This window comes from Camponotus vicinus, unplaced genomic scaffold (genome assembly GCF_025532165.1).
Source record: "Camponotus vicinus isolate PSW18456_S1 unplaced genomic scaffold, iyCamVici1.0 SCAF_12, whole genome shotgun sequence".
Taxonomy (NCBI): Eukaryota; Metazoa; Arthropoda; class Insecta; order Hymenoptera; family Formicidae; genus Camponotus; species Camponotus vicinus.
The window spans coordinates 1487354-1513173 of NW_028141948.1; the positions used below are offsets into that span (position 1 = coordinate 1487354).

Consider the following 25820-nt stretch of genomic DNA (forward strand, 5'->3'; position numbering starts at 1 on the left):
ACAAATACATATACATATATATTTATGATCGTAATTCCTCACTCTTCTGTCATAGAAAAGGAGACAAAAAACAAGAGATCCCCAAGTATTAGAGCATAGAATGTTCATTCGCGACGCCACGATCGCGTGTAAACGTATATCGTACATCAGAGATGCCCAAGTGGATTCGGTTAAGAGTCCCCTTGCACCGCGCTTGTACATTCCCACCACCACTAACTTATCACGCTTGTCGATTCGCATCGTAGACTAGGGGAAGTGGTGGCGAGTATGTAGTGGGAGAAAATGGCCCGCGGGCCACGACTCGGACACGATTCTGTATGTATGCACATATGTGAATGAGCGTGCAGCCATATATACGCGCGCGCGCGCGGATACACGTATATACATACGTATGCAGTAAACCTGTACGCGGCATAGTCGGTGATTATATTTTGATATAATTCGAGGAGTGAGAGAGAGGGCGGCCGCCGTGAACGGCAGGGGTAGCTGGCTGATGGGCCAAGTAGGATGAAGGCTGGAGGGGAGGATTGGAGAGAGTCGTGACGGCACGGGGTTGTCGAGGCTGCCTGAAGCGTGCAGGCGCGTACACACAGAGCACAGAGCGTGGAACGACAAAGCGGCCATTACAGGATGGGTGCGGTCCCGCGGGCCAATCAGAGAGTGGTGCCGGGGACTGGTCGGCCAATCAGGACGCTTTCCACCCGTCTTTTGTTTCTAAATTTGCGCGCGCGACGGGGACACAATATAACGAGGCGCGAGACAGAAAGAGGAGCTGATAATCGTTAACGGGGGATATTTTTGCTCGGGGAGCGGCGTCTTTCTCCCTCCATCGTTCAACCCTCATCCCTGCCTCTCGCGCGCTTTGCTCTTTATTCCCGAGCCTGTTTTTGTCTCTCTTGGGCTGAATTTACGAGTCACTTAGACGCCGCACAACGTCTTCGTACGTTATCTAAATTTTGAAGTTTTACTCGATAATTTGGTTTTGAGTTACCTATCGATCTGTGAATGTATCAAAGTGTTATTCCTTTTTGAAATTAATGATTAGGTTTCACACACTTTGGCCTAATCCTCGGATTCGATTAAATTTCCAGTTAATCTATAAATAGCAAGCAAAAGTTACAAGAAAGTACTAAAGACGCATTTTAAATTATTTTCAAATCAAATTATAAATTTTTATAACACGTTAATTAAAGCAATTCTTACCTAACCTAACCTTATTTGAAGGATTTGTATAAATAAAACCATATAACAATATCTAGGTAACAATATCTGAATGATATAATCATAAAACTGCTCAATTAGTTTAATTGATTGTATGAAGCAAGTTCGAAATTCACTTTACATGATTGCAAGCAATGTAACTTCGTATTGTTATCAAATTTTAAGTATTTTTTTTTGCGTATCAATCATTTCTATTAATAGAATTACAATAAGGTTAATAGCTTTGTCTCCATTTTTGCCAATGTACTTCCAAACTAAAGTTACAATACCGAAGAAAAATAGCAGTTGAAACCTCCTACAGCGAAGTTAATCGAAATGTCCTCACCAGACTGCTGCACTGGTTCTTTATAATCGGCAAAGAGAACTCTTTATGCTCGAAATACAACGAAATAAATTTGTGGAAATATTTTGAAAGATAGTACACAAGATTTAGCAAGATTTTGAGTACATTTATTATATATTATAATTTTAATTCAGAAAAATTTAATAAACAGATTTATAACAGATTTAAACGAAATAATAATGTATCTTTTATTTTTTTTATTCATTGAAACATATGATTTGTGCTAAAATTCTGGTAGTATTCTGATGATAGAAATATTTTATGTCATATAATATAATTTATTATTTAGAAAAATATTTCTAAAAATTTTATTGCAGTACATATTATAATATATATGTAGGACTAAAGCAATCAAAATAATAATCAAATAATATAATAATCAAAAGAGAGAAAAGAACATTGATTGATTTTTTTATTTGAACATGATTAGTTTGGATGTTTCAAGAGTATAATAATTTAACATATATATAAATTAAAATAAACATATATTAAAATTAAGTACTGTAAGCATACAAATTAAAAAAATATGCAAAAATAGAATATATGTGCTGTTCTTTATATAAACAAAGTATAACATAGTCAAAACAAGTTCAAAATCTCTCTTGTTGATTTTACATTGAAGTGCGTTACACTATATTATATTATTACAGAGGAAATGTGTTTAAATACTTGGAATTTCTGATATACAATCGGGATTTCCCTGCAAATGACATGAGGGAGGTGATTCATTATAGCGATCGTATTCGTAACCTGGCGGTGTCTGATTGGCGGGTAGAATCACATACAACGCGTACAAATGGACATAATTTCGGCGATCCGGAGGTTTCTTATAGGGAGCGCGCGAAAATTGCACCCTGTCTTTCTACCAGTTCTTTCGGTGCGATCGATATATGGGAAGGGTCCCACGTTACAGAATGATTTGAATTAAATTATAACGAGAATGAGTATTGAGTTATTATGTGATTAGAGTCGACCATTATGAGAGAATGAATCGGCTAATATTTCATTTCATGTTCCGTATATTTCCTGCAGTACTATTTTATATCGTTTTTGAAGAACAGGATTGGACAAATTTATAAATTACAAGTAAATGAAGACAATCAAATAAAAATTTATTCACATATTAAGAATATTAAGAAATATTATATTTAAATAAAAATTTTTTCATTCGAATATTTACTTTAAATTATTATTATATTACTTAGCTTGATTAAAAATATATTTGATCCATAAATTTTTCCACTTAAATAAATATTTATTTAATATAATTAAATATATACAAATCTATATTTTACATGTATATACATGTAAAATAATCGAAAAAATTTTATATCAAAATTGTAATATAAATATATATAATAATATAAATAAATTTCGAGAATTGTAAAATATTATACAGAGTAATTCGATAATCATTTAGATATATTTAAAAAATTATTTTTGCGCACACACACAGGCATAAAATATGTAATATTTTTCACTTTGAATTTATATATATTTCTTTATTCTAAAATTAAAATGAAATCACGCATTGCGCATGTATGTATTATTTTTAATATTTATAGAATTATATTTTTAATTGAATCACAGAATTGTATAAAAATAATAATGTAAAGAGATGGCAAAACTAGTGCGATATTTTCTTGCAAGGATAATGATGGTGTCGGTGATGGTATCTGAATGATCTATTTGCGCGTAACGAGAGATTGTAAATTCATTTAGAGGAAGGCAATGCATAGGATCGTGCTAGTGTTCCGCCGTAAGCGGCCCATTAGCAAAGAATTTTGACGTTGATTCACACAATCGTCACGCATCCGCTGACCGAAGAAAGCAGAAGGATGGAAAGTCGCCTTCGAGAGTCGAGGGAAAAAAAAATTTATTTCAAGTAGCAGAGCGAGCGGCTCGCGATACGCAAGTCATCCACGGAGCTCTCGAGGGTTCTCACCCGGGGTTTCACGTGAGCTCTCTGACAAAAGTGAGTTTCTCTGAAGGAATCCCCCTTCCTGACAACAAGGCCCCATTGTCAAGGCCCCGTTTGCGCTCGGGCGCCATTGAAGATTCGTTAGAACGGCTCGCCAGGTAAGAGGCGCGAGTCGCTTCTCCGACAAGATGTTCGACATTTCCTTCTCATTCTGCAAGATCACTCTCCGCTACATCCTACGATTCCGTATCGTTCTTCGATAATTAACAGTTCTGCTTAAAGCACATTATTGTACTGTTTAAGCTCTTATAAAAGGGGTCATACATTATTAAATATTTTTTAATATGCTCTTGATCCTTCTTCTGTTTTTAGTCATGTAATATATTATAATACTATAATATATATTATAGTACTTTTTCACCATTTATATTATATATTATTTAAAGAAGCATATTTTTCGAGAATGAATTAAGGAAGTTAAGTAATAAAAATAATTCTCTAGTAAATTAACGAGATTCAGAGATACATGTCATTATAAAGTATGTCAAAAATTGAAGATTAATATTTTTAATTATATATTTTTTAAAATTTAATTTATAATAATTTCCTATCCTATTATTACTGTCTATTTCTTTATTACAATGCTTGCTATTGTAACGTTATTGAATTCAAATACTAATATCTAAATTTTTGGGTGATTTTTAATTATTATGATTTATGCATATAATAATATTGAGATGATAGCAAATTGCATACAATAAAAAAGATTGATAAGTATGATGACGAATTTCAGACTTTCCACGACCAGATGTTAAATAACTTACAGCAACATTTCATCAGGTTGCTCTCGTAACGTAGCTCGCGTTAAAATTTAATGTCACGCGTCTCACAAGCACATCATGCCTTCCGCGCTCCGGAAAAACAACGGGTGCAATCTACAAAATGGCGGCTCGAGCTGGCACTTGCGGAGGCAAAGCGAGTAGCATCGCTCGTAAAACGGTGGAAGCAGCTTGTTCGAAGTTCAGTTCCTTTCGAAGGAGGATCTTCCTTCGGTACGTAGCTTCTGCTCAATGCGTTTGTTGCGACTGCAGCTACTATATTATTTGTAGGATCGAGCCAAAGCTAACACTAAAGCGGAAGTCGTTGTGCCTGTGTCACAGTTCTTCTATAACAGCCGTTTCTATGAAGAACCAATATACTCTTTGGAAACAATAAATATATCTGCAGGCAAATTCGTAAATTCTCTTAGTAACCGTTGCGAGTGACGGATACAATTCCAAATCTTTGCAATGCCAGATTTCTACAGCAAACATTTATTAGAAATACTTATGAATATATATATAACGAGCGCCTGAAAGGATAGAATTCCTTGATTCGCAATGAAATTCAATACAGAATCATAAAATTAATTTTTTAAAATAAATATAGATTTAATATACTTGTATTGAATGCATAATTGAAGAATCGACAATAATTATATTCAATATCAAGTTAGAAAAAATCTTCATGGAATACTTTGTGTGTGTGTAAAATTATAACATCATTGTTATATTGTTTCTAATTCGTGTTTCTCATGTGCTTCATAAAATTCTCTGTTATATATATCTTAAAAATATAATCTTGAAGTTTTTATAATTATATAATTTTATAATTATATAAGATAATCTTTTTTTTCAAGCATTTTTTAATCATCTTTTAATCATTCAATTTTATATGTTAACTGTTCTAATTTTTATGTAAAAATTTAAATTTGTACTAAAAAATATATTCCTAAGAGATATATTGCAGGAAATAATTTTATTTAACACGCATCATAAAGAAACTAAAATATTTTAATTTTTTGTAATTTCATAAAATGGTATTTTCCGATATATCGATGCATCGCGTGCATCATACATTGCAAAATGAGCGTTTCCGATATCGTCGACATTTAGAATGGCAGAGTGGAGAAAAGAAAACTCATTGGAAGTACATAATTTCTCGGATTGACATAACGAGGAATCGAATTACGTTCGCGCTACTAAGTCTTCTCCTCTTCTACTCTGTTCTTTTTTCTCTTTTTTCTGTCGCCCATCTTTCTCTATTTCAACCTCTTCGATTTCTATATACAACGTCCCGCAATTCTTCGCCTCGTCTTGAACTTTACAGAGAGAATCTTACAGAGGTCTCGCACTAAGGAAGGGTAATGGCGCGTGAACGGCTCAAATGACCCGCGAATTTTAGCAGGCAGACAAGATCTCCTATTCGTGTTTATGTTTAGTAGGCGCCCGCAATCGTAAATCGCAGAAAATTATGCCGGGATATTATCATTCATACGGGAAATTTATGGTAATTTGCAAATCGGCCATGACTCTTTTTCTTCATCATTGATATTGCATGACGTTTGCGAAAATGACAACTTGCACGATTATTCTATGTACAACGATCGGAGAAATATTATTGATGTTCTTACCACACATTATCTCTCTGATATATTTTATATTGAAAACTATTTACACTGCAGATAATGTGTTATTGCCACGAAATTATATGGAAGAGCTCCATATGCATTAGATTAATTATTTGACATTAATTAATCTAAAGCATGCTTTGTATATTAATTTATATTAATATATTTCTTTTATATCTTTATAATTACTTTTTTTCTCAAAAGTTTCTGCAATATAAAATTTGTTACGCAAATTTTTATTCAAATTATTTCATAAACAGATCTTAAAAATTGTATCTTATTATATTTATTTAATTTATATTAATATATACGATTAATTTTTATTATATTTTTTTATAAATCTCATGAAATGAGAATCATTATGAGATTACGCTTACAATTACTAAGTAATCATCTGTGCAAAATTAGTTGTTATTTTAATTCAAACAGATAAACACTTTAGAAACATTTATATTTTTTGAAAAATTATTTCTTTTGACGGTTGCGAGAGTCGTGACAGGTGGATATCCTGGTTAAGAACCTTATAAGGACTCGAATCCGGGTATCTAGAGAAGACGTCAACATCTCTAAAGGTGCGGCTAACGCTGAGTAAATAACACTGAGACCTGAAATTAGCTATTCCCGACCGAGTAAAATAAATATTTTCACATCGGATCTTTGTTAGAGGATTATGAAAATTTTTCAAAGCTGAATATATCTGATCATTCGATGTTCGTGTGCCCTAACTCAAATGCAATTGAACTCATAAAAAGCATTTATAACAAGATCCATTTCTTTGTATATAATTTTATTTTATTACTTTTAAACAAGGAAAAGAGTCTTTTGAATTAGGGATGTTAGTTTTTTTATAATTTCATATTGTATATTTTATATACATATAAATTACATAGAGCTAATGAAGATACTGGATGGAGAACAATGGTCAATATAAATATTTTTTTTATCAAATACATTTTTTTATATTTCTCGTAATTTATTCTATCTCTATTTCTCTCTATTTTATCTCTCTCTGTTTCTTTCTTTAATAGATAGATTTTTGGAAACATTAAATACCTGCTGTATAACTGATTAATGAGACTTTTAGACATTTAAAAGCGAAATGAGATGATAAGAACTTGATAGAAGAATATAAAATGGAAAAACTATTATATTAATTAATGATACAGTAAAAGATTATATAAATATTACAACTTAGGAAATTTTAACATATTAAAATAAAGATTGGAAAGTTGCAATTATTTATAAAAGATAACGAAAATTTACTACTTTAATACGTTTAATATATGAAAAAAAGGAGTTATTAAGAATTATTATTTAAAAATAGGGATATCTATTTATTACTTATGAAATTTCATCTTAAATAAATCAGTGCATATTAATATGTCTGCTCTACATACATAAATTAAGTAACGACATACGTACGATGTACACACGATGTAACGACATCCAGGGAATTTTCGGCGCCGCTGACCGATTATTGATTTTATCTTTTGGATGTCTGCAACCAACGGATGTAGCGGACACGCGTGTTTGTATGCGTAACATGCGTATATGGACGCGCATGATACCGAGGGGTTGACAAAGCTACGAATGCATTAAATACTCGAGGGTGTAGTGTCCTCGGATCACACACGGTGACGCGCACACGCGTACCAGGACAGCTCCTAAATTGATTACGTCTAAAATCTGACGAAAAGGCTCTCTTACATTTCTTCCGACTCGATCTCATCGCGGAAAGATCTTTATAATAAAGGAGCAGTCGACGTGGTTGAAAACGCAACGCGCGGAAAAGATTCCGCATGCTTCTTTTTCCAGACTTTATTCGTACACTTTTTCCTTCTTGATTTTTCTTTTTTCTTTCTTGAATTTTTTTTATATACTACTTCCATTGTTTTTCTTTCCTTTCTTCATCCAAGCAAATCGTTTCTTTTGCACAAACTTATCCGATAGTCTACTTGTTATCCACATTTGCAATATAATAGCAATACATAAATTTTTGAAAAAAGTACACGATAAATTATTTTTAGTTTTGCACAAAACACACGCTTTTCCACAATGTACATTAATTACGTTATAAATATGTGTAAATATCTACGTATATACATTGCTTTATAAGAGACATAAATGACGACAAAAAGTTTAATTTAATTGGAGAAGAGCATAAAATTATGCAGTAAAATCATAAATATAATAAAATTGTAATAAAATGCAATAAAATTTATTGCATAACGATTCCAATTGATTATAATGTTATTTCAAATAATAAAAATATCATGTATCCATAAGTCTGGAAATTCTTGCTTTACTTGCTTTAGAATATTTGTTGGTTTATAAATATCTGAAAAATAAATATTTTTATATAAAATATATGTTTCGTTAATATTTGAGAACTACTTAATATTTAAATATTTATAATTCACCTTGCAATTCATAATGTTAAGAGATTAATAATTACTTTTTATCTTTATTTCTTGTAATCGATTAATAAATTTCTGTATATATAAGAGAATTTCTGCAATGATTTGTGCATGTAATTAAATGACTGAGATATAATATTGAAAGCACAAAATTAAAAAATTAATCTTCGTATGCTCATTTATATCTTCATATTTAATAATGAAATTATATAATTAATTATCTTAATATGCATTAATATGTGTATTATACTTGTAGAATTCGATACATGGTATACTTTGATGAATATGAAATAAGGCGAAGAGATCTTCCATGAGTCAATATCTAAAAAATCATAAGATATACGATAAGAATATTATTATGCAACGCAGGTTGTATTTCTAAATTATAGTTTAATCAACGATTCTCTCTATTCGCCTATTCACGGAAGTGAATCGAGACCGTCGTGTCGGCGAGGCCGGCCGCTCGAATCGACCGAGGAATCAAATTAAAAGCGAATTAGAGAATACGCGCGTATGATTCAACCCATAAGCATTCCCATGACGAAGTGGCCATAATCTCTGGATGTGTAGCGGAGCAACTATCGTTCGCGCGTATAAAGTCAGGGCGTCATCACCCTCGCATCCGTGGATCACGCAGCCCCCGTAATAGGGTTGCGGCCGTCGGTGACGTCGGGCTCATGAATTTTCTATCCGTTCGTCGTCGAAATGATTAAATGATCTTCGTGTAGAGGGTGCCCTTTCGACTTCCGCGCGTTTAGCGCAGAACGGTGACAAGTGGCCATCCCCCTCCCCCTCCCTCAATGTGATCATCTATTATTTATATTAATCGGCAACCCTCGAGCCGACAATCCGACGCGACAGGAGCAAACGTATGCATCCTTATATGTTTGCGCCTACGAATAGAAAACTCTGAATGCATCGCGCGCTTTCTCACGTCGACCATTTAATGCGTCATTCATTTCTATTTGAGCAAATTCTTGTAGCTAATTTATTTGCAAGAAAATGTTCAATAAGTGTTGGTAGCAATGGTAATTAGTAATTAAATATACTTGAATAAAAATAATAAATTTTGTTAATTTATAATATATAAATTTCCATCATAGGTATCTGCATAAGAATCGCAACAATATTAGCATATGCCATATGCTTTGCGATTTATTTATTTTGCTAAATGCATTGTTTATTTAACAATATTCTTTTAGAAACATAGGACACGTACCACATCTTCGTAATTTCAATTTAATATTTTTTTCGAGAATCTATGGATAGCACACGATTACTGATGAAAATAAAAATAGTTTGACATATATACATTTTTTAGTTTACTCTATTATCGCGAGAATAGTAAATTGTATAGCAATTTTTAAATTTTTAATATATATATTATTAATATATATAATATTAAATTTTTAATATATATATTAGAAATATAAATTCAATTATAACTATGTTTTTGGTGTAATTAAAATAAATGCTTTAATTTATTTTAATTACACCAAATAAAAATGACAGAGAAAGATTTTTTAGTACAACAATAAAATAATAACTTCAAATATCTTGAGAGAGAGAGAGAGGTGTTTGAATAAAAAAATCATAATGTGTGTGTATCTACATATTTAAAAACATTGCATATATTACACCATTTGAAGGATTAGTTACCAATAATTAAAGAAAGGAGAATAAATCTTCTTTTTTTCGCAAACAAATTTTTATTACAAAATCATATTTGATAAAACGAGAAATGGGTACTTTTGATGTAATCAATCATACTCTACGTTCAATGTAGTTGTATGGATAAATCTAGTTTAAGATTGGTCACACGGGATGTGACAATCTTCCATGACATTGTATTCGCGCAAGAGATTTCTTGGTGATTTTTAGGACGAAAACTCACCATCGTGCCGATGCCGGTCGTAAAACCACCGACAAACAAAGCGGTGATTTCCGGATGGGCGCGTTTCACCCCAAAAATTGACCAATAATGCACATCGCGGAGTATCCATCGAGTCTCTGGCCGGAGCTGGTGTACCGGGTGGCAAATAAATAAGGGTACCCGGAGAAAATCGGGGATGCGAATCGCGGAATATCTGGCAGTTTGGGCGTTGCGCCGCTGTCAACGGGACCGCTTATAAATTCTAATAATACCAGCTCGTGGTCGGAGGAAAACATAGTGAATCGGTAGGGAATTGGAAGAGAGGTCGGGGGAGGGAAGAGGATGGAGAGGGACACGACGACTTTGAACAAGGAAATGCGCCGCCGGTAGCAGATATAAATCTCGCCTAACCGAATTAAGTTAGAAGCATGGACCGAAGTTTCGCCACGCCCACGCCGCCGATGAAACGCTATCGAAACCGAGTCTGCATAGTGAAAATCGAGGGCATGGGAGAGAAATAAGAGCATGATCGTGGCTCGCGATATACCAAAAAGGAAATTCAATAACGAGAAGACGTATTGCCACGAAAAATGTCAATTAGGTAAATATGTCTTGTCTGAGAAATTGCTTTCATGTATAAATAAATAAATATATATAATACATTAAATAATAAGGCCTATTGAAACAAAATATAAATCTTCTTTTCTGAAAAAATTATATTTTTATAATATCTCAAAGTTGCATATTTCGGGAACGATTTTCTTTTTCTTGTACGAACTCAAAATGCGCCGTAAAATAATGCATAATCGACAATATTAAGTATAAAGAATTGAATAAATTTTAGAAATGCTTGATCTTGATTATCTTTTATCCTTTAAATCACGATTCACACGCAGTAACCGACGCTATTAATTTATCGCGGTTCATTACTTCAACGCGCGATCGATGCCGGTTCACTTGTTAATGCGTCTATTCGTGTCTGAATTATTTCCTGCTTATCGACGCCGAGTGATGGGTAAACGCGCGCACATCCCTCTCTCGGGTCACCCTCCGCTCGGCAAGTGTCCCATGTAATGATGCCCTGACGCGTGCCGTTTCGCAGTATGGGGCCCCCAACGAGAGATCCATCCGACTTAACTATTTACCAGCCGCTGGTCAAGTAAGGGGCCACGACTAGGCCTCTGGGTCTCTCTTATGCGTGTATTATGCGGCAAATAAGTCATGCGTTTTTGAGGGATGTAACGCGCGTTTCCTATCCCGTTTCCCTCGCTTATTTGCCAAGATTAATTAACTTACCGAACCCCGATCGAGATTAGGAGAATCCACTCGACGCGAATCGCGACTGATCTTCGTTTTTTTGTATTTTTTTTATTAAGTGATTTGTAAGAAGTATCTTTTATTACAGGTGTGTACTATTTAATATCACTTATTTTGCATTCTACACAAAATACTTCTTTTGTAAATTGCATTAATTAATAATAAGCAAGACGAAGTTGAATTGTAAGCTACGTACAACAAGTAAATTGATTTAGATAGGTTGATTTAAATATACATTAGCCCAAACAAAGAAGAATCCAGGGAAAGAATAATTATTTTTCTTGTATAGTTTCTGTGATGTTTAACGTTATTTTGGCATCAGAAATATTCTATTACACGTCACAATTTAAAAAAAATCAGAATTAAAGAAGAATTATTTTAATGTATTTCATCTCATACAGTTACATCGCATATGAAGAAAAAGTTTTATTTTAATTATTCCAAATTAATCTTTGTGATCAATACTCGTTTCTTCTTTCGCGCTGTGAAAAAAATGAATGTTGTAAAATATTAATAACTTATGCATTTAATATTAATAATTTATTATAAAACAATAAATTAGAAAAATTATTACAGCATAAATTAGCATAGAAAATACATAAATTTTTAAAAATACTAGCATTTTCTTAGATTGTTATGTATATAAATAAGATTTATATTTTTTCATATATCTAAAATAAAAATATGCGATTATATCGTGATGTGTTCATCATATCGTTGGCGCATTATAATTTCTCACGAAAAAATATGTAAAAAATATTTTATTATTGAACATATACATTTTTTATAGTTATTATATTTAATTCAAATTTTAATCATTTTGATTAATGAATTTCTCATAGCATATATGATTTATTAAATTATTTCACTGCGATGTGGAGAGAAATCTCTTCTATTTGATGTTACAATATATCAGAAATCGATGATATATATATAACTGACATATATATCTTGTAAACTATATGTAATAACGGTTTATATATTTGCATAGTTTGATAACATCGGCGCTAATATATAATAATAATACGAAAATTATATAGTCGTAAATTATTTAGATATTTCATAATATCTGATATGGCGCTTATACGCAGCAGGTATATTGGACTTTCCTGCGCATAATATCACAGGTAATGAGATTTCATATCGCGGGATTATCATTCTATTAATACCTACATACAGCACAAGTAAATATTCTCTCTGTTTTTAATTAGTATACATTAAGATTTCACAAATCTGTCATTCTACAAAATAATCATTCTTTACTTAAAAGGAATAAAAGAATTGTTTATACATTTTTAAGAAAAAATTAACATAATAATTGCAATATATTAACGATAGATCAGATACATCACAAATAGAATAATTTAAATTTAAAATTCGTAAACATTATCGTTTCTCATTGCAAATCATGCATTGAACATTCGTAGCAGTAGACTTCCAATACATCGAAGGTATTTACAATACAAGAAGCGTGGTAATGAAAACATGCCTAGAACCGAGGAGAAAAGTCGCATTGAAAAGCATCGCCGAGACGAAGTCCACAAAGGAGGATCGATGATGGTGTATGGAGGTGTCGTTTCGTAGCATCGGGATTGGAAATCGGGTATCTGGATTATCCTTTGGCATCTCCTAGTATATCACGAGACGCTGCTGAGTTAGGGTAGAGGCAGAGTATAAGGAAGGGGTGCAACGAGGCTGCATTGCTGAAGCAGCGGTAGCAGCAAGACGGTGGAAGAGGATCCTTTATGATCGCCTTGACTCGAAGGAGCCAGTAACTCCGGCAGAACACTCCCCCAGCATCCTCCCTATCGTTTTTCTATCTCGCTCTCTCCTCCACTCCATCCTCTCTCCCCTTCTCTTCTCTTCTTCTGTACTTCCTTTATTGGCACACCCGGTATAATAAGGAGCGTTTGTATTTAGTCGGCCATGCGCAGTACTGCCTGTTGGCGTATCATCGATCAGACCGGCGACTGACTATTGGATCAAAACAAGAGGATGAGAATGGAAATGGGAATAAAGAGAGGATATACTGTCTGGCAGAAAGGACAACGGAGACAACCGGAAAAATAGAAAGGGCGGGACATGTCGTGGACCTGAGAAAGTCGTCGCGAAGCGATTTCTAACTGAAACTAGACAAGCAAACAGGACGGATTTTTTGGAGGATTAAGAGAAGCGAAAGACGAGTCTATCTATTCCAAGCTAAATATCCCGATATAATTAAATAACTAATTAGAAACTAAAGCTGAAAATTTGCCATCAGATGCTATTAATTCGAGAACCCTTGAAGGCCTATCTGACTGCGAGCTTTTTGATTCTTCGCTGTGAAAAGCAAGATCAAGAAAGTAAGGTCGTGGAAAATTATCATAAATGATTGTAATTTTTTGGCCAGGATCCCAAGGATTCTGGACATTTTAATACTCCATCACTTATTTTCTTGAAATTTGTTATATTTGTTGCATTAAATATATTATCTCTTATTCTTCTCCTAGATTTCATATTGAATATTAATACAGTTTATAATAATTTGAAATTGTTTTGTGATTAAACGAGAGTATAAGATTGAAAAATTTTAATATAAAAAACTAAAACACATATAGAATTCGGATTGGACTTAATTATTATGCCTCAATTTTTTTTAACCTATGCTTCTTCAAAGGGGCGGAATAATTAAAATAAATCTTGAATTGAAATAATTTTAATTACTCGATATCAATAAGGATATTGATATCCTGTGCATATGATTATTTAATTTCAAGAAAAACTCACTTCCGACAATATATACTTACGTATTAATATGCGTGGTTAGCTTTTATTTATTAGTTGATGCTGTAATTTTGCGCTGTAAGTTTTATATTAGAATTGTTAAATCAATTTTTTACTTTATTTTATATTATGATATTAATATATTAATAGCTCTATCTAATATATAATATATAATATACATATAACGTATAATCTATAAAATGAGTAAATAATATTTATATGATAATAATTTAATGATCTTTTATACATTAATTTTTATTTTAATAAGATTTATTGCTCAATAATATGATAATTAAATTGTTTAAACTTCTCAACTTTACAAGATAATTAATTAAATTAATTTATATAAATATATTAACGAAATAACTTAAAGCTTATAACAGTCTTGCTCATTAGTATCAATATTTCTCAAACAATCTCGATTATCAGATCTCATGAAAATTTTGAACGAATCGAAAGAATCTTGCTAATCGCATTGTATGGAATACTGTGATGGCGGAAGAGATGAAAATTAAGGAATGCCGCTTGTTTCCTTTCTTCGAAAGACTTGCGAACACATACATATATATATATATATATATATATATATATATATATATATATGATAAGATAGGGTGACACTGTCCTAAGGATAATTGGAGATCTCGTTACTTCCCACCGGTAACTTCAATTTGCGATCGACCGATAATGAGATATCGAATCCTGTATCTCCGATCTCTTTCTCTTTCTCTCTTCCTCTCTCTCTCCTTTACTTCCTTTTTTATCCAGTGTCTTAGCCAATGTCGTAGCTTTCTCGGCTTACGTTCAAACAACGACGTCAAGACGTATTCGGTGTCCCCTAGACACTTATTAAACACCCTCTTCTTTTTTAACACGACAGTGCTAATGTTTTGATGAAGAAATGGGAACCTGTGTCTATTTATTTATACATTTTTGATATGACTAACATATTACAGTTGATTTTTCTTTTCTTATATTTTTATAAAAATATTAAAGTTAAATTGTTGAATTTAATAGAAAGTGATACAAGCGATATAGAATAATTTTAATTAAATTTTAAGTAATAATAATTTTAATTTAAAAAAATGTATGTGATGCAATGATATAAAAATAGAATACGATATATATTTTAAAAGCAGAGAGTTTATAAGAGCACATATATTAATAAATTTTATTTTTTTGTTAACAAAAGCGAGTTGCTTTGTTACCAATGTTTTTGCGTGGACGCTTGTAAATCATGAAAAACCGCGTGCACATTGAAATCTAAGCGGAAGATAATTTCGGGGTGGCAGCGCAAATTGACAGGGCGCGCGACGCGTTTCCATTCATTTAAATTACGCACCAATTCTGCCGGTGACTTTGGCATTGTTGCTACAAATTGGTCTACGCCCTAGCCTCCGGCCTCCCTCTTGTGTCCGGTCGTACATACGCTTGCTGAACAAACCGATGCCTGTGTCCAGCTTTTTAAATAACGGCCTGTAACTATCGCGTATATACGTCCTGTATTAAACGCTTTAAATTATGGATTACTTCGCAAATTTTAAATTGATTTTTTCTTTATAAAAATATTACAACAGTTACAACTTTGCATAAACGAATGGAAATGAAGGAAAAGTTGAAAATTAAGTTTTATAGGAATAATGAAATAGATAATAAATAAAAATACACAATAAAAAATTATATATTTTACTTAAATTTAAATGTAGATTTTAGTACAAAGTTTTAATGTGACGTATTAAAAACATATTTAATATCATAAATTGAAAAGAGCTGCGGTGAATCACAGTACCAATTTTTTGCTACAATAATCGACTTCGAAAATAATAATAAATAAAGTAATGATTATTTTATCATTTCCTGAACATTAATTTTTAACTTGCTTATGTATCTACCTTTTGATTTTGCTTTAAATGCACATATCTGTATTGTTTCATATAATATATTTCTACTCTATGATTGATTATTTTCGAACGAAAGCTATAACAAAAGTTTGATAACAAGATTAATTTTTTTCGTTTCCAAAACGATGATTACTTGTAATTTGTTTGATGTACAGTTAATAAAAAAAAGTAGAGCTGCACATACTTTATAAAATTGCTTTTATGCGATTAATAGATTAATAAATAATTAATAGATATATAATATTTGTCGAATAATGCAATGCTTATTATTCTTTGGAAATGTAGTTCGTTATATGCGAGCGTGCGTGTGGAGAAAGCGACACGCGTCTTCACCGTAGGAGGCGAATCATCAGCATTACTAACAAGTAACCTAACAGGCATGAAAAATAGGATAGTAGCTTTTGAGAAGGCCATTTGAGCATGATAATTAACTATACAGCATTGTGACACGTGTCGTGCGAGTGCAAATTGGATAAAGTAACTGATCGTCCGGCACGATCATGGTAGTCTAATTAAGGAATAATGTAAGCGAGAAAACTAATGTGCAAATATTTTTTTAACGTTAATACAATATCGAGATAAATTAGGTATTTCGATGGTTGAATGCTTTATTATCAACCGTAAAGTTTACATTTTCAATGAATATATGTTGACGACAAAAACTGTAAAAAAACTAGATCAATCTTTTTGTTAAGGGAACTAGGAAGAGAGATTCAAATATAATCGATAAATAAGTTATACAATTTACTTATTTATTTATATAGATTAAATTACAAATAAATATTCCAAGGTTTTTGTTTGCACCGTATGTATTTATTATACATGTACACAATAAACTAACAAATATTGTATATTTTGAAATATATTATAAACGTATATACAATATTAATTTTTAAATTCTGATTAATATTAAATTAGAAGAATAAGAATTAATTCTATTGTATTTTCTCACACATGGTATGAAAATGTTTTTTCTAATTATCTGTTTATTTTGTTTCAGGTATGGTTTCAAAATCGGAGAGCAAAATGGCGCAAAACGGAGAAATGTTGGGGCAGAAGTACTATAATGGCGGAATATGGTTTATACGGAGCGATGGTTCGACATTCCTTACCACTTCCAGAAACGATTTTAAGAAGTGCCAAGGAAAATGAATCCGTTGCACCGTGGTTGTTAGGTAAGAAAGAATATATTTCTCTAACAAAATTCTTAAATTAGTAATTTTCATAATTTAAGTACATAAATTCCTTGAATCTTTCTTTTTAAATTTGGGCCTAGAATTGTATCCGCAAATCTCTTAATAAAATTGGACAAGAATGCACCATTGGTCATTTTATATTTTTCTTATATATATATATATAAAAGAGAATATATTATGTATATAGGACAATTTAAATACATCTAATGTAATGTTTATAAGAAATTTTTATTACTTATTGATTATTTCGATTGTTTCATTTAGACAATTGTAAAAAAATTTTTTATAATTAATTAATTTCGTAATTTTATTCTATTTTGCGATATATATTAGCAAAAAAATAAATGACCAAAATAAGAATGCTTAAAAGATTATGAGAGAGACCATTGAAAAACCGGAAAAGTTTTGATAGGAACACTTAAAATGAAAGTGGCCCAGCAAATTTGGAATATTTTTTTCTGTTGGTTTGTACCAGCTCAATCGTCTAAGACAAGCAGCTTTAACCAAGATTTCGAATGTAATCAAGAACTGATTGACTGTGGACCTGTAGGGATGCATCGAAAGTCGCTCGAGGCAGCAGAGCATCTCAAATCTGGCGGAGAGGACAGTGGTAACGATCAAAACGGAAGCGGAAGCAGCCCCAATCATAATCATCATCAAGGAGGACCAACCAGTTCGGAAAGCGGACAGGAGAGTCAGGACGGCATGGGACCTTCGTCATCTACGAGTAAGTTCTATTTTGCCTAAATATATATTCAACTTAAAAAAAATCTCTCTAGTCGAAAAATGTAATTGATAAATTTTATATTAAAATATTTTAATTAAAAAATTTTTTTGTTGCAATGTACTACATAAATATTTAATGGGAATTAATATTTTTGTGAATATGTATCTTAACGAAAGCAGTTGAATTATAAATTCGACAATTTGGAAAAGAATATATTGTACAAAAATATTATATATTAGTTTATCTGCCCAAACATTTTTATTTAAATAAACCTTCTCTAAGAAATTTAACTATTGATAAAAAAATTAATAAAAAAAGTTATGTACTTCTTTTTATTACATATAAATTTTTAAACACTACAATAAAAAAATAAAATATATATGTAGAATAGAAAAACTTAAAAAAAATAATAAAAAAGGCAAGAAACAAAAAATTTCACACAAATAAGTACACGCGTCATTGTGTTTACAGGTGTTGTACAGGATACAGAGCAACTTAGAAACGAGAGTATTGCCTGTTTAAGAGCGAAAGCGCAACAGCATCAGCTACAATTGAGCCTGCAGCCAACATCGACACCGCCTGGCGGATCGTATCCGTCGGCACCACAATCCAACACATTGCACACCTCGGTTTAATCGCAATTATACAAGCTCTTCTCTCCTGATAGTTCCGTGTCCGATATTTTTGCTGCTGATACGGAAGCACATCGTCCTGCCCGGCAGACTGTCGTGAATACAGGTGAATCGGCAGCATCGATTTCAAAATCAGTGATATTTTTTTAATGGGTACCTTCGACGAAGACGGATTCTTTCCGGATAAGGTATAAGGATCTCATCGGAATCGCTCATAGTCAGACTGCAGCGATCGCGGTGATCGTTGATGATCTCGAATTGACTTCCGATTGACTACACGATTCTGATACACCACATTCCTCGCGCCAACTTTCGCAAATATTTGCGAGGATCGAGATTATCCGTGATGCAGACTAAATCTTTAGTGAACATCAAAGATACACGCAAGATATGTACAAGCACAACGAAGCATGACGAACCAACCGATCGAGCGCCTGTTTTGCGTTATCCGTTTACATGCCTCGCGCAATTAGGCAGGCCTATAAATCGATACGGATCCGTGTAAATCCACCGCAACGATTTGACGTACAATGAAAAGACATTAATGATATCTTCATAATATGTTTCGAGAGAAACGAATTATTGCCGGAAAGGGAATGATGGGACTAATTGTTAAGTTTAATCTTTATCAACGAAATAACATAGCCTACTGACGATCGATACAACGTACAATGAAAGATCATAAAAATTTCGTCGTCAACAAAAATCTTCAGAGAGAAAATTTTCCAAAAAGATTAAGATCGTTGACGAAGGACGAGGCTTGATTATTCCAGGTGGTAAATCAAGAACCGACAGATTAAGAGTGAACAAAACTACCTAAGTAGAATATAATCGCTTTTCATAGTGCGACAGTATACGTATGCTTGTACGTGTGTGTATGTGTGTGTATGTGCATATGTATGTATGTGTGTGTGTATGTGTGAATAAACATGCGAAAGGAAAAGTGACAGAATGGAGCGTGATAAAAAAATTTGAAGATTCGAAAATTTCATCTTCAGAGCGTAAATTTGCAACGAATGAACAACGCAATGAACAAAGGAAATAAAAAGGAGGAAAGAGAGGTTGTAGGGAATACTTAGCAAAATAACAGATTATATCAACACATCGAAAAAGATAGGCCCGAAGACTTCATATTATACATATATATATAACAAGCGCCCCTAAGACTTACAAGTTTACGATAACATGCAAGCATCGAAAGCTGAATTGACCGAATAAACTCATGTGTGTATTTAAAAGGAAGCGAGAAAGAGAGAGAAAGAGAGATATTATATGTGTAGATGTGTAAAACAAGCAAAGAGAAAAATAGAAAAAGAGAGAAAGAAAGAGAGAGAGAGAGAGAGAAAAAGAGAGATGTGTAAGATTTATTAGCGAAGACTTCCTATATGCAAGTACTTAAAGAAAAACATAACTGTTGTCAAATGTGCAATATATCGATATAAGTTCTAGCTCGATAAGGTATACTTTAGTGACAGATACATCTTACGCGAGGTGGTTGCGATGGCGCCGGTGTCTCGTCGGGCGGTTGTTATATAAACAAATTTTGCAATATGTCTTCTCGACAATTATATATATGAACTGAAAGAAATTCGTGGAATATCGCTCGTCTAATTCTTATGCTTTTTGTTCCTGCAAATAAATTCATCTACGTCGTTGCACCGTTGTTTCGGAGCGCCCGCCTGCTGTATATAATTATATAAATAAAAAAGTATATATATATATATATATATATATATATATACACATATGTGCGAATGTAAAAGATGACTCTAAATTAAATGTGGTTGCGAGACATGCTGAATCGAACGAAAATCTTTTCGCGAGTTTGCACTTTTGTGAGATCTTCAAATGAAAATATTGAAATACAAGAAGAAAATATTTGCCTTACTACTTTATTACTAAATCTTCGCGGAGTAGAAATCAATAGATAATTTTAGTTTTTTTATTGCACTATATTACTTATTTAATTTTTCGCTGAGGCAGAGTCACTTATCTTTTATCTTAACAAGTGTTTTACAAAATGTTTTATAAAGCATTTTTCATAGAATTAATATGATAAATTAAAATATTCTTGTGCATTATCTGAAAAAATCAATAATTTATATTTTAAGAATATTTTTCTCACTTTTTCTTGTAATTGTCACATACAAATAATATTAAAAAAATAGTTAAAAAACTAGGTTTAAAAAACTACAATGTTCGAATGAACTTTTAATAACAGATTTTTTAGTCAATTTAAAAACTATTTTTTCTCAAAATGTCGAAGATTATTGCAAGTTTCCAATTTTTGCTATCGTATATGTTTTTAATTAAATCTTAAATTGAAATTCTAGTAAAGTAAACTCCACCTGAAATTAATTATAATTAAAAGGAATGTGATTGTACTAATCTTTTAACTTTACAAAATTTAGTGTGGGAAAAGTCTTTCTTTTTCGCTTAATCGTTTAATTCGAATGTTATTGATACTTTGATATTTTCGTGGAAAAATTGTCTTCAAATTATCTTCAAAGAATTTATTATTAATAAAAGAACCATTGATAATAATTTTGAAACATTTTGTTATACATATTATGCATATATAATTGACTCAGCCTCTGCCGTTCGCGTGTGAATCATACTGTCCGCTGTTGAAAAATTAATATGCTTGGAAATTCTTCAGTCGATGTAAAGTTTATTATTTCCACGTTATTTGCTTTAAAATGTGCAGTATACAAATATTATATTGAAAGAGTTAATAGGTCACAGAAAGTCTCGTCTAATTCCTAATATAGTCCATTAATATATATGTAACTTACAATTAGTAATGCTATTTTGTGCTTATGATTACTTTTTAGATATATGAATATAAATTTCCGCAAGAAGGAGGATCTTGACTTTCTTGCGAATTATGATTTTCGCGAGGATTCAGGGACAACGATCAAGCAAAATTCTGTCTGTCTTAGATCAAGTTATACACGTAACATAACATGTTATAATTTAAAGGACTCGCGCGATTATGAAAAACAAAGTAACCACATGTTCTCTAGAAAAAAAACGAGTCAAGAATCGTAATGGAAATAATACCGCTATTATTGTGAATACATTTAACGATGAGCTCCGGATCTGCAGCGAATTCTCTGTATTTGAATGCTCTAACGCATGCATAGTAGTCGGATAGTATACGTAAGAAATAAAATTTCTGAACAAATACGCATTTTTCAATGTTCATTACCTCGCTTAAAAATGATGGGAACATATCATTTCGCAAATAATTTTTCTTTTCTGTTACTGAAATCTCATTATGTAAAACAATATGTGCATGTATAATAATTGGAGCAGATTAGAAATATCCAATATAAAAAATAAATAATTTTGGATTAACTGTTTATTATTTTAAAGTTTTATAAAGAACTGTGACTAATAGATTAAATTAATTAATAGATTAAATGAGATAAATTAATTTAAATGAGAATAAAGGTGAATTTTTTTTTTGGATTTAGTTAATCAATTTGTTTTCGATTATATTTTATTTTGGAAAAAATATTTTTAGCTATCGTTGATGGAATATACGATTTATCAAAATTTTTACTTACTTCGATGAAAACCATTTTCACGTTTTTTAATTTTTGTTTTTGTTTTTTCTGTAATTTTTGAAAATTTTATTTAAAGGATACTAGTATATATGGATTCTGTACTGTTGTCAATCAACACGTGCAATGCTGTCGCAATACCGGTTGCCTATTTTACAGGCGATTCGAGCAGGAATCCTGAAACACCTTATGTAATATATATTGCAAATTCTGATAATTATATTGTTGCTACAATTTTATCTTCTCTTCATTAATATAATTATCTTCTTTTAATTAATATAATTATTATTAATTTATTAGTTCGTTTTAATTCTTTTGAGATAAATAAAGAATATTATCTTTGAATACTCTTGATTAAGAGAAAAGTATGTAAAATTTAATTAATGATTTAGAAAAAAATCAATTATATAAGATTGATTTCAAAAATAAAAGATATTAGGGTATTGTTCCATTTTTCCAAACAAATAAACTAAACAATATGATTTAAATACTATTAAAATTTCACATTTAATTGATATATTTCTTCATATATAGATACATGTGAGATATCGATGATATATAATATATTAATTGGACATTGAGTCTTGTAAAATGGTTATGCTCCGAGCATGAAAACATCAATATCGAATATTTACAAAAGTACAAAAGCTTACAAAACATCAATTACTATACAGCAAACTCTTCTAATCACTTTTTATAATTTTCTTTTTCTACACATCGAAAACTAGCTTTAATAACGGCTTTAATAAAGCCAATATAATATAGTTTTCTAATCGTGTCTAAATTGTAATAATCGTACCATTTTTCTAACTTAGAAAATCAGACTTTTAGTTTTTTCCGGGAGCAATTAATTAGTTATATACTCACTGCTTACCTAGGCCTTTTATTAATAGTGGTAGATATTATTTTGATGGATAAAAAATCATTCCTTTTGATCAATATTATTTATTATTTAAACACCACGAATCTTGCGAGTGTTTATATATTTATCGCATTCTTTTTCGTTCAAGATAAAATTATTAATACCTATAAGTAAAATAAATACATCCTACTAAACATATGCTACAGATAATCTGCTGCATTGCTTTGATTCTGATACAATGGACAGGAACTTTATTAACGTCTTGTCTGTCTTGTTAATACTAGATGACTATTATTAATGATATTTTGCGAAATTAATTATGCTTAATTGCTGTTGATTTTAATTAACAAAATATGTATCGTAGCTTTTATAAAAGTAAAATCTTGTATAATTTGGTAGAGGCCGTAGTTAATGTTTAGCATTAATAGAATTTTGCATTGGTTTACCTAGCACCTTTGTTAATTTACATAATATTCTAAGAGTATTGAAAATTTGGTGTCTCAAAAAATAATAAAAGATAAAAAATAATGTCTATAAAAAATAATAAAAGATAAAATTGTACATGTTCTTTAAAAATGCACATACATTCAATATATATATATATATATATTTTTCCATTGCATAATTGTTATATTTTTCATTATATGTGATTATTTTTATTGATCTTATTTTATTAACTTTAGATAACTTGTGATTTTAACTCATTTTGCCATCACTTTAGATAAGTAAAAATATTACTATCTTATTCAGTAAATCAAATAATATATAAATTATATATAATTTATGTTACATTTTCAGGTAGAAATTATAATATTATTATTTATATTTATATAAATTTATTATTTATTATAAATTAATGAAAAATTAATGAAATTTAGAATACTAAGCTATAATTGCACGTTCAACTCTTTGTAAATTTTTATTTAAAAAATGTTGATATTAATTCCACATTCAATTATTTTTTTGCAAAGGTGCTTATTTCTTTTGTGCAAAATTTTTCTAAAAATGTATAAACATTTAAAATTTTTTCTGATTTGGCAAATCCTTATAGGCATATTTTGCATTTTGTAAAGACTATTATATAACATATTTTAAATATTAATGTGTATTAAATTCCTGTAAGCGTTTTTCATAATGGTGTTTAATTCGTCGTATAAAATTTCCGCGAAAAATGTGTATATAATGTATATATGTACCAAATTTTGTATATAAAATTCACTTTTGTAGACAACAAACTTTTATGTATCTCTCCGAATTGTGTGTAAGTTTGGGGGTACGTTTTATGTAAAAATGTATTATTTAAAAATGCATTAGTAAATCAACGCGTCTTTCACGAATGATATCAAATTATCAATATGATATACATACTTGTAAATGATATAAGGAACATTATCTATATTTATAATTAGATTGCCTAAACAATTTGCTTCCACAAATACGATTAATTCTTAATAATAATAAATAAATTTTGTGTTAAAAAATGATCCATTTTTCGAGATATTTTTCGATGGTTAAGATTTATGGAGGTTTTAATGGCGTTCCCGGGAATCTTCCTTATGAGCGCTATGCCTGCGTGTTTCTTGACCACTGGGTGTAACAGGTCGTCGTTTTGATCTTTTAAATTTGGCAATATCTTCGCCGAATACATCGCCAGTTCGAAGAGCGGATATCAAGTCATCGAATTCGCCCTTATTGTCATTTTGGCCATTACTGTTTGCTTCGTTCTTTTTGGTTAGCGATATGCTATTTAAAATACCTTCTCGCGAATTCTTCCTCTCTATTGTTCTCTTTCGAAGCTGTAATAATAATTTTAATGTGATGAGAAAGTTTTATGAAATTGTAGTATGAATAAGATATAAATTAATAGATATAAATACGATATCTATACATATTTTATTAATTACAAGACAGAATTGCTTACTTCCTGTTCTTGTTTTGCTCTACGTTCTTCTTCTTCAACCTTCTTTCTCATGTTTTCTACGTCTTGTCTCGCTTCAGCCAGAGCTTGCAGGAAATTTTCGAAAATACCAAAGAATTCATCTGGTTGAACGCCAGCCGAATCCTCACCAAATAATCTCACCGCTCGATCAAACTATTTCAGTAAAAAAAGAATATTATTATTGTTTCAGTAAATACAATTATATTAATGTTATTTAGGTAAAATAAAACTGAATATTAATATTGCATAAGTAAAAATAAGTGATCGATTAATTATAATTTCTCATTCATAAATGTAACATATAACGTAATATATGTTACATGTATCATAAAATTAATAGAGTTAATTGATAGGAATTAGAAGTTTATCATATGATTGATACTACAGATATTCTTACCCTAGTCTTCATGTCTTGGAATAAGTCTTCAGCCTCTGCTAATCTACACGTGGCTTGCGCCTGGAAGTCCCTCATAGCTGGTAGAAACATATCACCCTGAAGTACCTGAGATTGACCTCGATGAAATTCTGAAAAAATACAAATAGCACAAATAATATAATAAAACACACCTAGTTTTTTTCTCATACATTCTCTGATATTTTTGAAAAACTATCAAGAAAGAGACATAGAAAAAAGAAAAATTATAACTAATAGTAAGAGCAAGTAAAAGTTATTCCCAGTTTTTAAAGTCT

At 31.1% G+C, this 25820-nt stretch overlaps 2 protein-coding genes across 10 annotated transcripts in view; one reads left to right on the forward strand and one right to left on the reverse strand.

Moving 5' to 3' along the window:
• LOC145962562 (uncharacterized) overlaps nucleotides 1-21947 on the forward strand; it is a 60806-nt gene extending 38859 nt beyond the window's left edge. For 2 of the 3 annotated variants that reach the window (XM_083083746.1, XM_083083745.1), the window contains exons 5-7: nucleotides 17206-17380; nucleotides 17877-18128; nucleotides 18600-21947. In XM_083083746.1, the coding sequence (XP_082939872.1) occupies nucleotides 17206-17380; nucleotides 17877-18128; nucleotides 18600-18763 (591 nt within the window). In that variant the 3' untranslated portion in view covers nucleotides 18764-21947. The remainder of the gene's footprint in view (nucleotides 1-17205; nucleotides 17381-17876; nucleotides 18129-18599) is intronic. The other variant, XM_083083747.1, reaches the window with a different exon arrangement.
• Nucleotides 21948-22808: 861 nt separating this feature from the next.
• Daam (disheveled-associated activator of morphogenesis-like protein) overlaps nucleotides 22809-25820 on the reverse strand; it is a 39377-nt gene continuing 36365 nt past the window's right edge. For all 7 annotated transcript variants that reach the window (XM_083083754.1, XM_083083750.1, XM_083083755.1 and 4 more), the window contains 3 exons: nucleotides 25528-25655; nucleotides 25113-25283; nucleotides 22809-24987 (listed from right to left, as the gene is read on the reverse strand). In XM_083083754.1, the coding sequence (XP_082939880.1) occupies nucleotides 24721-24987; nucleotides 25113-25283; nucleotides 25528-25655 (566 nt within the window). In that variant the 3' untranslated portion in view covers nucleotides 22809-24720. The remainder of the gene's footprint in view (nucleotides 24988-25112; nucleotides 25284-25527; nucleotides 25656-25820) is intronic.